Genomic DNA, 15758 nt, shown 5'->3' with positions numbered 1-15758 from the left:
CACCGTCCTCCCGGAGCGACTCCTCGACGGGAAATGCAGATAGGATGTTTCCCCAAGAACTACACGGAGGCTGTAACTTAACAATCAACAGGTGTTTACTGGAGTAGCATAGCCTCAATACTGAAGTACAGAAGCCTGCTCCGGCTTTATATACAGGTGTGGTCACTGCCAGTACTACAGTATACAGGAGCTGTAAAACAGTTCTCTCTTAAAGGTACATACACAATAGTATCAGCCTGGAATTTGCAAGGGAGTGATGGAATAAGACAAAAAGAATGTAAAAATGTTTGGAAATCTTTGACTAATAATGAATTTATTAACTTAATTCGGTGGTTTAGAAAAACCTTGGCGGGCTTTTTGAAAATAAAAAATCGTTGGCGTTCTGACCTGAGGCCAGTTATTTCCGCCCTATTGATTGGCGGGTTGGTCAACAGAAAACACAAATGAAATTCATACAAAGCAACCAATCATAATTTCGCTCTCTGAGTTCCTTAAGAAGGTATAAGGAGAGCAGAGGAGCAGTAGCAGAGGAGACTTTCATTCTTTCTCTGACCGTGTTGATTGTGCAAATGTCTGGAAGAGGAAAAACCGGCGGTAAAGCTCGGGCCAAGGCCAAGTCCCGCTCCTCCCGGGCCGGACTGCAGTTCCCTGTGGGCCGTGTTCTCAGGCTCCTGCGAAAGGGCAACGATGCTGAGCATGTGGGTGCCGGAGCCCCGGTCTACATGGCTGCTGTGCTCGAGTATCTGACCGCTGAAATCCTGGAGCTGGCCAGCAACGCGGCCCGCGACAACAAGAAGACCCGTATCATCCCCAGACACCTGCAGCTGGCCATCCGCAATGATGAGGAGCTCAATAAGCTGCTGGGAAAGGTGACCATCGCTCAGGGCGGGGTGCTGCCTAATATCCAGGCCGTGCTGCTGCCCAAGAAAACCAGCACTGCCAGCTCCAAGAGCAAGTAAAGAGGACAAGATTCAATCTAATAACCCAAAGGCTCTTTTCAGAGCCACCCACTGTATCTAGGAAAGGGCTCGTTACTGTTCTGTTCTATGGGTCACAATTTATTTTTTTTATTCATTGATGGGATGTGGGCATCGCTGGCTGGCTAGGCCTGCATATAGTGCCCATCCCTAATTGCCCTTGAGAAGATGGTGGTGAGCCGCTTTCTTGAACAGCTGCAGTCCATATGGTGTAGGTACACCCACAATGCTGTTAGGGAGGGAGTTCCAGGATTTTGGCCCAGCAACAGTGAAGGAATGGCGATACAGGTCCAAGTCAGGATGGTGTGTGGCTTGGAGGGGAACTTGTAGGTGGTGATGTTCCCATGAGTCTGCTGCCCTTTTCGTTCTAAGTGGTAGAGGTCGCGGGTTTGGAAGGTGCTGTTGAAGGAGCTTTGGCGAGTTGCTGCAGTGCATTTGTAGATGGTACACACGGCAGCCATAGTGCGCCGGTGGTGGAGGGAGTGAATGTTGAAGGTGGTGGATGGAGTGCCAATCAAGCGGGCTGCTTTATCCTGAATGGTGTCGAGCTTCTTGAGTGTTGTTGGAGCTGCACTCATCCAGGCAAGTGGAGAGTATTCCATCACACTCCTGACTTGTGCCTTGTAGATGGTGGAAAGTCTTTGGGGAGTCAGGAGGTGAGACACTCGCTGCAGAATTCCCAGCCTCTGGCCTGCTCTTGTCACCACAGTACACATATGGCTAGGTCCAGTTCAGTTTCTGATCAATGTTAACCCCCAGGATGTTGATAGTGGGGGATTCAGTGATGGTAATGCCATTGAATTTCAAGGGGAGATGGTTAGAGTCTCGCTTGTTGGAGATGGTCATTGCCTGGCACTTGTGTGGTGCGAATGTTACTTGCCACTTGTCAGCCCAAGTCTGAATGTTGTCCAGGTCTTGCTGCATATGGACATGGACTTCGTCAGTATCTGACGAGTCTCGAATGGTGCTGAACAATGTGCGAACATCCCCACTTCTGTCCTTATGATGGAGGGAAGGTCATTGATGAAACAGCTGAAGGTGGTTGGGCCGAGGACACTGCCCTGAGGAACTCCTGCAGTGATGTCATGTGATTGAAATGAATGACCTCCAACAACCACAGCCAACTTCCTTTGTGCTAGGTATGATTCCAACCAATCTCAGATCTAAATTAACATGTTAAATCTTAAATTCTACTTTGAAATTCACAGATTTGCCCATTCAGTTATCTATCCACCACTCACCTGACAATCAAACGCTGCCACACAGTAACAGAGTAACATACAATTGGTATCCTGTATGAACGAATATCCCCTCACTCACAAGCAGTACTAGTGAGTGGTCGTGCTTTTCCAATACTCACCTGTCAATCCCACACTGACACAGCACCAGAGAGGGACAGATAAAGTATCTAGTGTAGCCTCACCAGACAATTTAAAAATGTCACATTGTACTAGACAGTGTCAGATACAGTATCTATCGTTTTTCGCCAGCCAATCTGCCACTGACAATGCAGAGAGTGGCAGATACAGTATCTGTCCCATATTCAGCAGTGAATCCCACATTGGCACATAGTACCAGAGTGACAGAGGGAGTGTCTATCCCACACCCAATGATCAACCACCCTGTTCACACTAGAATCGGATGAGCGCGTCCATCTGCTTTTAATGGTTGTTTGGAGTTTTCAGCTAGACCAATAAACTACTTGGCAATGGTTTTAAGCGGAACATAAACACGGTGCTGAGGTATCTGTCGAAATCAAAATGGTTTCTGCTGAATCATTGTCTCTTGTTGCAGCACTCGCTTTTAGCCAGTAGATGGCAAAGACGTCTAATAGTTTGGAGAGTGCGGATTGTGTCCACACATCCAGACCGCCGTGAGTCTGGTGTTGCCCGGGGAGCTGGCCAAGAACGCCAGCTCCAAGTGAAACTCTACAATTTACTGACAGAAATATGGAAATCACAACGGCTGCTTTAAGAGCCACCCACAGCCTCTCTGAAGGAGCCGCCAGTTTAATGCACTGATTCGTCAGTTTATTCATTCCGGCCAAAGTCCTGTCAATCTGGTGAGGAAATTAGCAGAAAATTAGTGAAACTGCCCCAATTTAATGTCTGTCTCTGTCGAATTTAATAAGTATAAATAAAATCTTTCTTTTTTGAATGTGGTGGAATGTTTCAAACTTAATTTTAAAATTGATCAATTGAGGCCAATAGTTAATTCTGTTAAGGAAATTGGATTCCAATCAAGCGACCAATCCGAAGTAGCCTCTGGTTACAGCGGGTTCCGACAGTTAGAACTGGAGACATTACAGTCCATCCAATGACTTTACTTAAACCCTTGAATTCCACAATCCCCGACAGTATCTGTGCAGGAAGCAAACTTCAGAAGGAGAATAATCTCACAAGTTGGCCTCTTGTCACAGCAGCTCAGTTTAACCTATTGTGAGGTGGAAAGCTCCGGTTCCCCGTCACACCATCTGTCTGATATATAAAAGCTGAATGGAAACAGAACACTGAGCGCATGGACACCCAGGAAGACTAAAAGAGCATTTCACTGTGAGGGGAGAATACAGGGTCCGGCCCAAAGAGTCACATGTAACCCCATAATAATCCTTATAATTCTGAAGCTATTCCCCACCCCAATATATCCCCGCTCCCGGTCCCAGGGCGCTGCTCTCTCTGTGAGGCGGTGGGTGGCTCTGAGAAGAGCCTTTGTTTTGTGCCTGGATGTTGTCACTTTTCGGTGGCGCTTGGCTCCGACTTTTCCCAGTCCTTTGCCTCCTTTACCTCCTCCAGGCCGGACAATTCTGTACAGGAATATAAACTGAATGATAAACTCTCGCCGTCCTGATGAATTTGTGAAGCCAGCCCGGATCTGGTTGAGAAAGGCAGAGTGTGAGAGAGGCTGGGACGAGACAGAATCAGAGTGACAGACAGAGCAGAGACAGCGTCCTCTGAGTTTCAGTTCCGCCTCCAGCTTTCATGCTTCAGCATTAAAATAGTTTCCTGCACCTCCCCCTCTCCCCCACAGTGTTTAAAGTGACAGGAAGGGACCACGTGAGCTCCCCTCCCCCAGCTCTGCCAGCGGGGGCCGTTTCCTCTGTGCTCGGCTGATGATCGCTGAACACATCAGGGAGCGGAGATATCACGGGCCTGAGTAAGGGAGCAAACAGCAGCCTCCTCACAGCAGCACATCGCATTGAGACTGTGTCCGCAGATGGGCTTTGAGTCGGGGTAAGTTCATCGGAAGCCGGGGATTGTTTGTAAGAGACAGATTGGAACAGGATCTAGTTCCGGAAAATGGAGAGAGTGGGGGAAGGGAGAGGCCATTCTCGGGAAGTGTGTATACAGTGTAAGATAACTCAGAAAGTAAATCACCTCGCTCTTTCAAATCATTGCTGCTTTCTCCAGATCAGTCGTGAATGTTCCTGATTCAGTTCCAATCTCACCGTGTGTGTTATTATTTTTCAGTGAACAGGGAAACAGCCTGACAGTGAGGATGCGCGGAGATTCACAACGTGCATCGATTGCAGGCAGCAGGTGAGAAATGTGAAATAACACAATTCAAAAATCGGTTATTTCCTTTGGGTGCGTTGAGTTCTCCAGAACCGTGTTGCTGGTGATCGAGAGATACATTGTCGCTCCCTCAGATATATCAGTATTCGGGCTCTGAGACACTCTGTTAACTATTCAGGCAGCTCCATCGCACACACAGTATGTAGACTATCACTCACAGAGCGCAGAGACACAGAATTGACCTCAATCCTATTATAACAGGCAGCAGAAGCAGTCAGCCCCACAGTGATCCGAATTTCCAGTGTTACATTATGAATCTCACAGTAACTTGCAGTAGTTGAATAAGATGCTGTTTCAAAGCCCAAACACATTGCACTGATAGGCATATCCATTTTCACTCCCTTACACATACGAACAGATAGACACTGATATGGTGTCAGTCCTCGCTGCTAGCTGTACACAGGCAGTCAACCCGAATAACTAAAATACAAGACCAGAGAGTCAGAGGTAATGGACTGAAACAAGCCTCCTCCTGAGACAGTCACAGATAATCTCAAACGAGCATTGGCCTACACAAGGTGGAGAAGGAATGGAATCCAATCGTTACACAGAGCAAGAATAGTACAATACAAGAGACTGTCAATTACATAATAATTCTCACACTCACATACATTACCAGTATAAGAGATACAGAATCAATCCCACACTCACAACCAGTAGCAGAAATGACAGCTACAGAATAAAGCCCACACTCACAAAGCAGTGACAGACAGGTACAAAGTAAAATCTACAATCACACCAGAAACTGACAGGTACAGACAAAAGACTACATCCATATTCTAGAAACTGAGTTAGAGTAAAATGCACACACATCCTAGAGACAGAATGCTATAGAGTAAAACCCACATTCACATACCAGGTTCACAGCTATAGATAAAATCAAAACACAATTAAAAGAGACTGACAGATACAGGGTGAAACTTGCACTCACATCCCAGAGAGTAGACGGGAAGAGACAGACTAAAGTCCACACTCCCATACCAGAAACAGACAGCGACTGATTAAAACCTTACTCATATAATAGAAACTGACAGATACAGCATAAATCCCCACTCACGTACTTGAAACTGACATTTACAGAGATCACACCACACTCACATACAAGAGACAGAATGGTACAGAGTGAAACACACACTCACACAACAGAAGCTGACAGATAAAGAATAAAATCCCAGAGACTGACAAATACAGAATAAAGCCCACATCCAAATTATAGACTCTGAACGATAAACGGGACAACAAATCTCAGGCACCAGAGAATAACAGCTAGAGATTAATGCCATTACTCACAAACCAGTGACTTAGAGATGCAGAATAAATTCCACACTCCCATCCCAGAAACTGACAGGTACTGAGCAAAACCCTTACTCTTACAACAGAAATTGAAAGGTACAGCATAAAACCCACACTCACATATCAGAGACTGTCAGATACAGAGTGAAACTCACACTCACATACCAGAGACTGTCAGATACAGAGTAAAACTCACACTCACATACCAGAGACTGTCAGATACAGAGTGAAACTCACACTCACATACCAGAGACTGTCAGATACAGAGTGAAACTCACACTCACATATCAGAGACTGTCAGATACAGAGTGAAACTCACACTCATATAACAGAGACTGTCAGATACAGAGTAAAACTCACACTCACATACCAGAGACTGTCAGATACAGAGTAAAACTCACACTCACATACCAGAGACTGTCAGATACAGAGTGAAACTCACACTCATATAACAGAGACTGTCAGATACAGAGTAAAACTCACACTCACATATCAGAGACTGTCAGATACAGAGTGAAACTCACACTCACATATCAGAGACTGTCAGATACAGTGTAAAACTCACACTCAGTTACCAGAGACTGTCAGATACAGAGTGAAACTCACATACCAGAAGATCACAGGTGCATAATAAATCCAACATTTGCATACCAGAAACTGAAGATAGTGAAATAACACAACACTCACATTCAAGAGACTGACAGATACAGAATAAAATCCACAAACACATCCAAGAGACAGTCAGCTATAAGAAAATAAGAAATAGTTATAAAGCCCCTCAAGCCTGCTCTGCCATTCAATAAGATCATGGCTGAACTTCTGCCACAACTCCAATTTCCCACCCTCTCCCTAAATCCCTTGATTCCCTTAGTGCCCAAAAATCTGTGATCTCAGCCTTGAATACACTCATCGACTGAGCATTCACAGACCCATGCAGTAGAGATTTCCAAAGATTCACTACCTACTGAGTGGATACATTTCTTATCAACTCATTCTTAATTGTCCAATGCCTTGTCACGAGTCTATGACTTCTGGTTCTAGAATCTCCTGCCAGGGGAAACAGCCTCGCAGCATTTACCCCTGTCAAACACTCTATAATTTGAAATGTTTCAATGAGATCACCTCTCATTCTTCTAAACTCCACAGAATATATGCCCATTATAATCAACTTCTCCTCATAGAACAGCCTAGGATTCAATCTCGTGAACACTTGATACACCCCATCTAGAGCATGTAAACCCTGCACTACATAAGGAGACCAAAATATGCAAAGTGCTCCAGTTATGGCATAACCAAAGGCCTATAAAATTGCAGCAGCACAGACTTATACTTTTACTGCAACCCCTTTGCAATAAATGCAAACATTCCTTTTACCATTCTAATTGTACCTGCATGTTAACTTTCTGTGATTCGTGTAAAAGTACACTCAAATCCCTCTGAATAGGGACAGAGAAAAACCCCAGACTCATATACCAGAGACAGTCATGAATAGAGTAAAATCCTCAATCATATAACAGAAACTGACAGATACATAATACAACATAGCCACACATACCAGAAAACAACAGGTTCAAAATAAAGCCCATATTCACATACTAGACACTGACTGTTACAAAGAAAAACCCACACTCACACCCCAGACACAGAGAGGTACAGAGTAAAACACACACACACGTGGCACAAACTGAATATTACAGACAAAAACCCACACTCACATCCCAGAGATATAAGCATTAGAAACAGGAGTAGGTCAAATGGCCCCTCAAGCATCACAGATATAGAATAAAGCCACACTCACACACCAGAGACTGACAGGTACAGAATGACCACCCACATTTGCATGACAGAAACTGACAGGTAAAGATTAAAACCTGGCACTCGGAAACCAGAATCTGACAGATATAGAGTAAAGCCCACCCTCGCACACCAAAGACAAACAGATAGAGAGTAAAATGCGTAAACACATCTCAGAGTTTTACAGATATAGATTAAAACCCACACACACATTCCTGAGTATGGTAGATACAGAGTAAAACCCCAAAATACATCTCAGAGTATGACAGATACAGAGTAAACGCCCCCCCCACACAACTAAGATTGTGACATTTACAGAGTAATACCCTGACACACATCCCAAAGTATAACATTGCAGAGTAAAACACACACTCACATCCCAGAGTATGACATATACAGAGTAAACACCCCAACATACATCACAGATAACGACATTTACAGGGAAAATCCTAACACACATCCCATAATATAACATTTACAGAGTAAAACCCACACTCAACTCACAGAGACAGACAGATACATGGTAAAACCCACACTCACACCAAAGACTGAGAGATAAATAGTAAGTCCCACATTCACATACCATAGAGGAAGAGATAAAGAGTAAAACTGACACACACATTCCAGAAACTAGTGGGTATTAATTCAAATACTCACACATTCAACAGAGACTAAAAAGTACATATTCCAACACACTCGCACATACAAGAAACAAAAATGTACAAAATAAAGCCCGACCTAACAAACCAGACACTGAGAGGTACAAAGAAAAACACACACTCAGATATCAGAAACTGACAGAGACAGAATAATCTCACACTCACTCACTTGTGACTGACTGATACAGAAGAAACCCACACTCAATTACCAGAAGCTGATAGGTACATAAAAAAACACAACTTTGCATAGCAGAAAAAGAAGATAGTGAAAAAGACACTCACATAGTAGAGTTTGACAGATAAAGACAAAAGCCCAGACTCACAAACCAGAAACTTACAGATTCAGAGTAAACACTTTTTCAATTGCAGAAATTGACAGGTAGAAAGGAAAACCCACTCTCATCTATCAGAAACTGACTGGTTCTGAATAAAAGCAGTACTAGCACACAAGAGATCGATGGGTACAGAATAGAACCCACATTTACAAACCCAAGACAGACAGAAACAGAATAAAACCCATTCTCACAGAACAGTAATTGTAAGATGCAGAATAAAACCCACACTCACATATCAGAGACTGACTGGTAGAGTAAAACCTAAAATTCACATATCAGAAACTGACAGTTACAGTGAAAAACCCACATTATCTCATCAGAAACTGACAGGTACAGAGTGAAACCCACATTCACCATCCAGAGACTGACAGGTGCAGGTTGAATCACACACTGACACAGAGTATCGGAGTGTGACAGACACAGAATGAGTCCCCCACACACATGCAATACCAGAAAATAATAGAGATACAATGAATCCCACACTGACACCGATTATTAAAGACTGACTGGTACAGAATGAATCTCACTCTCACACAAAGTCCAGAGATTGACAGAGAATGTACCTCACTGTCACATTTAGTACTAGACACTGACAAATACAGAATCAAATACACAATGACAAGAGTATCAGAGACATATATACAGAATGATTCTCACTCTCACACAAAGTACCAAAGACTGACAGACACATAATTAATACTGAATGCACCTCATTGTCACATACTGAACCAGAAACTGACAAATCCAGAATTAATCAAACTCTGACAAAGTGTATCAAAGTCTAAGAGATAAAGATTGTATATAACAATCACATACGATACCAAAGATTAACAGACAGAAAATAAATCTATCTCTCCCATAGTGTATCAGAGACAGACAGTTATATAATGATTTCCAAATTCTTATGCCGTGCCAGAGCTGACTGATATAGAATACAGCTCAGTCTCAAGTACAGTATCAGAGACTGACAGATACAGAATTAATCTCACACTAACAGTATCAGAGTCAGACAGGTACAGAATGAATCCCACAATCATACACAGTACCAGAAAATGATAGAGACACAATGATCCCCACTCTGATACAGAGAATTAAAGACTGACTGATACAGAATTGATCTCACTCTCAAACATAATACCAGAGACTGAGAGATACAGAATGTATCTCACTGTCACATGGAGTATCAGACACTGACTAACACAGAATCAATCCCACACTGACACAGATTATCAGGGACTGACAGGTATAGAATAAATCTCATGCTCTCATATGGTATCAGAGATTGACAGATATCTCACACTCACATACAGCACCAGATAGTGACAGAGACAGAATTAATCTAAGTCTCACATACAGTATCAGAGACTGACAGGTAAAGAATAAATCCCAAACTGACAGATATGGAATAAATCTCAACTCACATACAGTATATCAGATTGGCAGAGCGTGAGAATGAATCTCACACTGACACAGAGTATCAGACGGTGACAGACCCAGAATTAATACAGACTGGCACACAGTACAGGAAAATGATAGAGACACCGTTAACCCCACATTAAAGCCTGATTGTTATAGAATGAATCTCCCTCTCATATATAGCACCAGAGATTGACAGATATATAATTACTCTAACAAGCACATACAGAACAGAGGCTGAAAGAGAGAGAATGAATCTTACAGTAACACAGAGCATCATAGGGCCTGGCAGATACAGAATGAGTCCACAATCACATGCAGTACAATTGATTTACAGATAGATTCAGTCCCACACTCTGATACAGTAGCAGATACTAGCAGAAATGGAATTAATTTCAAACTAACATCAAGTGCCAGAGTCTGACAGATGCAGGACAAATCCCACATTCATAAACTGAGTAAGTAGCAGATACATGCGGAATTCTTCGGTGAAAGACAGTACGAGAGACTGACAGATTCAGCACTAATATGACACTAGCCTGCAGTCCCAGAGACTGACAAATACAGAATGAATCTCACACTCACACTCAGTACCAGAGACTGACACCTTAGACTTAGACTTGCACAACGTCCCAGTGAATGACAGATACAGAATGAATCCCACACTACACTCAGTACCAGAGACTGACAGATCCAGAATTAATCTTAGACATGCACACCATCCCAGTGAATGACAGATACAGACTGAATCTCAAACTCGCACATCCCAGTGACAGACAGATACAGAATTAATATCACACACACGTACAGTACCAGAGAATGACAAATTCCAAATGAATCCCAACACTGACACACGGTACCAGAGTCTGACGGATACAGATGGAATCCCACACTGACACATGGTATCAGTGACGGACAGGAAACGAATGGATCCCACACTCACATAATGTAACAGAGACTGAGATTGAGAATGATTCCCACACTTACATAAATCACCAGAGAATGAATAATACAGAACTATTCCAATACACACACTCACAGTACTAGAGACTGTCAGATATTGAACTAAAGTGGCGGAGACCACACCGCAAGACGTGAATATAGTGCACTGGTTGGAGGAAGTATATCTAAATTGCTGTCTCATCCGGAAGAAGTGCTTGGGACCCTGGATAATGGTCTGGGAAATGGTGAATGGACAGATGCTCTTGCAATGACCTTTCTGACTGCAGGGGGCGTGCTGGTGACAAAAACTCAATCTGATTGGATACATAAAGAAGCCAATCAGAGAGATGCAGAACAATGGAATTTCCCATCACTCTTCACCAGCCAATCACAACCATTGCCTTCACCCATCCCTCATTAGCATAGGACTGTGGGGGCTGCCTATTTATTCCGAGCGCGGAGCGGGTTTGCGTCATTTTGTTCCTGAATTCGAGTTTGAGAATGGTTGATGAAAAGAAAACAGTTGCCAAGAAGGGCGCCAAGAAAACCGTCACTGAACCGGCAGCGAAGGGCGGGAAGAAGCGCAGAAAGTCGAGGAAGGAGAGTTACGCCATCTACATCTACAAAGTGATGAAGCAGGTTCACCCCGACACCGGCATCTCCTCCTAGGCCATGGGCATCATGAACTCGTTTGTGAACGATATTTTCGAGCGCATCGCGGGTGAGGCTTCCCGCCTGGCCCATTACAACAAGCGGCGCACCATCAGCTCCCGGGAGATCCAGACCGCCGTGCGCCTGCTGCTGCCCGGGGAGCTGCCCAAGCACGCCGTGTCGGAAGGGACAAAGGCGGTGACCAAGTACACCAGCTCCAAGTAAAACTGCATGCTGTCCTGAAAGAACAAACCCAAAACACAACGGCTCTTTTAAGAGCCACCCACAATCTCTCTGAAAGAGCTACACAAACACATCTCCCATTAGGCTCAATTTACTGTAATTATTTCCGTAACAAGTGTGTTTGAGAACGTTTAAAGTTCCAGCTGTAGATTTAGTTTTGTCTTTTCAGATAAGCAGTTTCACTGACCGGATCGACCTTAGTGTCGCTGTTGTATTTCCTGTCCAGTAAACTACAAACACGGTCCCTGATCGCTCTTTCCCTTTACTCTCAGACCCGTTCACTTGCAGCGCCTTCCGACGAATTAAAAGCTTGTTTTCGAGAGGAGACTCTGATTTCATTCACCTCAATCTCTATAAAAACATATGAACATAAGAACATAAGAAATAGGAGCAGGAGTACGCCAATCGGCCCCTCGAGCCTGCTCCGCCATTCAATAAGATCATGGCTGATCTGATCCTAACCGCCAATCCACTATCACAGAACCATCTCCTGAATCTAACAGAATTAGACACACGAAATAGGAGCAGGATCAGGCTACATGGCCCCTGGGCCCGCTCCGCTACCCACAGGGCCATGACCGATCCGAACCGTGACTCATGTCCAAATTCCTGCCCGCTCCCCGTAACCCTTAATTCCCTTTACTTCTGGGAAACCGTCTATTTCTGTTTTAAATTTATGTAATGATGTAGCTTCTACAGCTTTTTGGGGCAGCATATTCCATGGACCTACCACCCTCTGAGTGAAGTAGTTCCTCCTCATCTCAGTTTTGAAAGAGCAGCCCCTTATTCTAAGACTATGCCCCCTAGTTCTAGTTTCACCCATCATCGGGAACATCTTCCCTGCATCCACCCGATCCAACCCCTTCACAATCTTATATGTTTCAATAAGATCGCCTCTCATTCTTCTGAACTCCAATGAGTACAGTCCCAATCTACTCAAACTCTCCTCATATGTCCACCCCCTCATCGTTGGCGGTCTGACTGTTGAGGCAGTTATTTCCGCCCTGTTTTGATTGGCGGGAAAAGCAGACTGTGATTGGTCACCGGAAAGCACCAATGAAATTCACCACAGAGCGACCAATCACAAGTACATTTTCATTTTTTCAATGCCAGTTGTGGTCAATCATTTTATTAACCTGAGAATTCCTGCATTGTAACAACCCTGAATGGGGGTTCTTAGAGACCAGAACGGGGTCAGTTTGATCACTCTGTCCATCTTCTCTTCTCACAGCAGGACACCCAGATCTCGTTTCACTCCTGCACCAGCGCCTGTGCAAAGGATTGATCGATAATCTGAATCCTCACTTTTACAAAGATTGAGCAGGAATGTGTCCCGTTACAGAATCAATGGGGATTTAATCCCGCCCGTGAAGTTTCGATATTGAACACGGAATTAATCCTGATTGTAACAGCCTGGAATTTGCACGGATGAGATAAAATAAGACACAAGGAATTATTTGGAACACCTTGGCTATGAGTAAATTTATTCAGGAAAATATTGGCGGGCGTTTTGAAATTAAAAAATCGTTGGCGGTCTGACTGTTGAGGCAGTTATTTCCGCCCTGTTTTGATTGGCGGGAAAAGCAGACTGTGATTGGTCACCGGAAAGCACCAATGAAATTCACCACAGAGCGACCAATCGCAAGTACGCTCTCTGCATTCCTCCAGAAAGCATAAGAAGGGCAGATATGGGAGGAGATTTTCATTCTTTCTTTCAAGGAGTGAATTGTGGAAATGTCTGGAAGAGGAAAAACCAGCGGTAAAGCTCGGGCCAAGGCCAAGTCTCGCTCATCTCGGGCCGGACTGCAGTTCCCTGTGGGCCGTGTTCACAGGCTCCTGCGAAAGGGCAACTACACTGAGCGTGTGGGTGCCGGAGCCCCGGTCTACATGGCTGCTGTGCTCGAGTATCTGACCGCTGAAATCCTGGAGCTGGCCGGCAACGCGGCCCGCGACAACAAGAAGACCCGCATCATCCCCAGACACCTGCAGCTGTCCATCCGCAATGACCAGGAGCTCAACAAGCTGCTGGGAAAGGTGACCATCGCTCAGGGCGGGGTGCTGCCTAATATCCAGGCCGTGCTGCTGCCCAAGAAAACCAGCACTGCCAGCTCCAAGAGCAAGTAAAGCGGACAAAATTCAATCTAATAACCCAAAGGCTCTTTTCAGAGCCACCCACTGTATTTGTGAAAGAGCTGGTTACTGTTCAAACATTTTCGGCTATAAACAGGACACTGTCGAGCATGTAGAAATCTGGATCTACAAACACTAGCGGGCTTGCTGTGAGCGAATAGTCAGATCGGTGATTCAATATAGAGAAGGTCTGGCTTCAGAGTAAAACAAAACACACGGAACCCGAACATGAGGCCGGCACTCAATGAACATGTTATTGGGAGAGCCGAATATGAACGGATGTTTAGAACCGAGTAGAAAGTGAGTGAGTGTTGGATGGGCTTACCGTTCGTTATTGGGACAATAATTCCATAGGGAGAAATATATACATCCGGAAACATTCAAACATTTCCCCTTTTAATTGGCAGAATCGAACCAGAATTGGAGCTCTGGTTAATTTAAAATATTTCCAATAGTAACTAAAGTTCCCGCCTGTCCCCGCATTAAGAGCTGGCTTTAAAGGTGAGAGTCAGACTTCAGACACCTCGTTCTCTCGGATCTATCCCAGTATGTGAAGTTGGATCAATTTACTATCAGAAATGATATAGTTTCCGACTCACACTGGGCGAGTTCATTCAGTCTATTGGGCAGCTCACTCACATTTCAACCTAGATCATAAATGCACCTTCAGATATTCACTGCCCCCACTATAAATCCCCAGTTACATTAACACAAGACTTGCACGGTGTGTGCACAGACCAATTTGCCTTGCGCCGATCGCAGCTCTTTCTTTTGCTGATTTGGTGGCTCTTAAAAGAGCCGTTGTTGTATCTGGTGCTAAAGTCTGGAGCCGGGCAGAGTGAGTTTAGGCGCGCTCCCCGCGGATGCGGCGAGCCAGCTGGATATCTTTGGGCATGATGGTGACTCGCTTGGCGGGGATGGCGCACAGGTTGGTGTCCTCAAAGAGCCCCACCAGGTAAGCCTCGCTGGCCTCCTGCAGGGCCATGACGGCCGAGCTCTGGAAACGCAGGTCGGTCTTGAAGTCCTGAGCAATCTCCCGCACCAGGCGTTGGAAGGGCAGTTTGCGGATCAGCAGCTCGGTGGATTTCTGGTAACGGCGGATCTCCCTCAGAGCCACACTGCCGGGTCTGTAGCGATGGGGCTTCTTTACTCCGCTCGTAGCTGGAGCGCTCTTCCAGGCCGCTTTGATCGCCAGCTGTTTGCGAGGAGCTTTGCCTCCGGTCGATTTGCGCGCTGTCTGCTTGGTCCTGGCCATTTTCTGAACCGATCTCAGCACAATCTGGAACACACGGACTGTTAATGCAGAATCTGCTCTGTATCCATCTTGTTATACTCAGTGAGGGACCGCCCCGAGCACTGATTGGCTGGAGACCGGCGCCCAGACACTTTCATCCTAATTCTGACCAGTCAATGAAACGCTGGAATCTCAGACCCCGATTGGCTGAGCTGGGATTAATCACCCATTTCAAAATGCCCGCCAATTTTAGTGCAGGAAATAACCGTATTGACACAAATCGATTTTATTCTGCACAAATTGAAAGGATCATTGCCGGAATCATTGAAGGTTTTAAATGTACCTTCCTGGGCTTGGTGCTTTAGGGCCCTTCTCCCTCTGGGTTGTTGATGCTGACAGGAGCGGGGAAAGGGACCCGCGCCAATCTCCCGCTCTTTTCCTCGATTCCTCTCACCTCTCCTCTCCAGCCCATTCAGAATTTCCCTCCGCCCGTCCCATTGTGAGTGTGATGA

General features: G+C 45.0%; 1 protein-coding gene across 1 annotated transcript; it reads right to left on the bottom strand.

Annotated features, from left to right (window-relative positions):
* Positions 1-14856: 14856 nt before the first annotated feature.
* Positions 14857-15267, bottom strand: LOC147114412 (histone H3-like). The gene has a single exon (XM_085992066.1). It carries the CDS (start codon positions 15265-15267, stop codon positions 14857-14859), a length of 411 nt encoding a protein of 136 aa, XP_085848192.1.
* Between the last annotated feature and the right edge of the window lie 491 nt (positions 15268-15758).

The sequence above is a fragment of the Somniosus microcephalus genome, chromosome 7 (genome assembly GCF_052327205.1).
Source record: "Somniosus microcephalus isolate GS21.2 chromosome 7, FLI_Smic_1.0, whole genome shotgun sequence".
NCBI lineage: Eukaryota > Metazoa > Chordata > Chondrichthyes > Squaliformes > Somniosidae > Somniosus > Somniosus microcephalus.
Note: the sequence above shows the minus strand (reverse complement) of the source record. Positions and strands in the feature narration are given on the sequence as shown.

Coding starts and splice junctions, on each gene's coding strand:
- LOC147114412 (XM_085992066.1), bottom strand. CDS start 15,267: ATGGCCAGGACCAAGCAGACAGCGCGCAAATCGACCGGAGGCAAAGCT.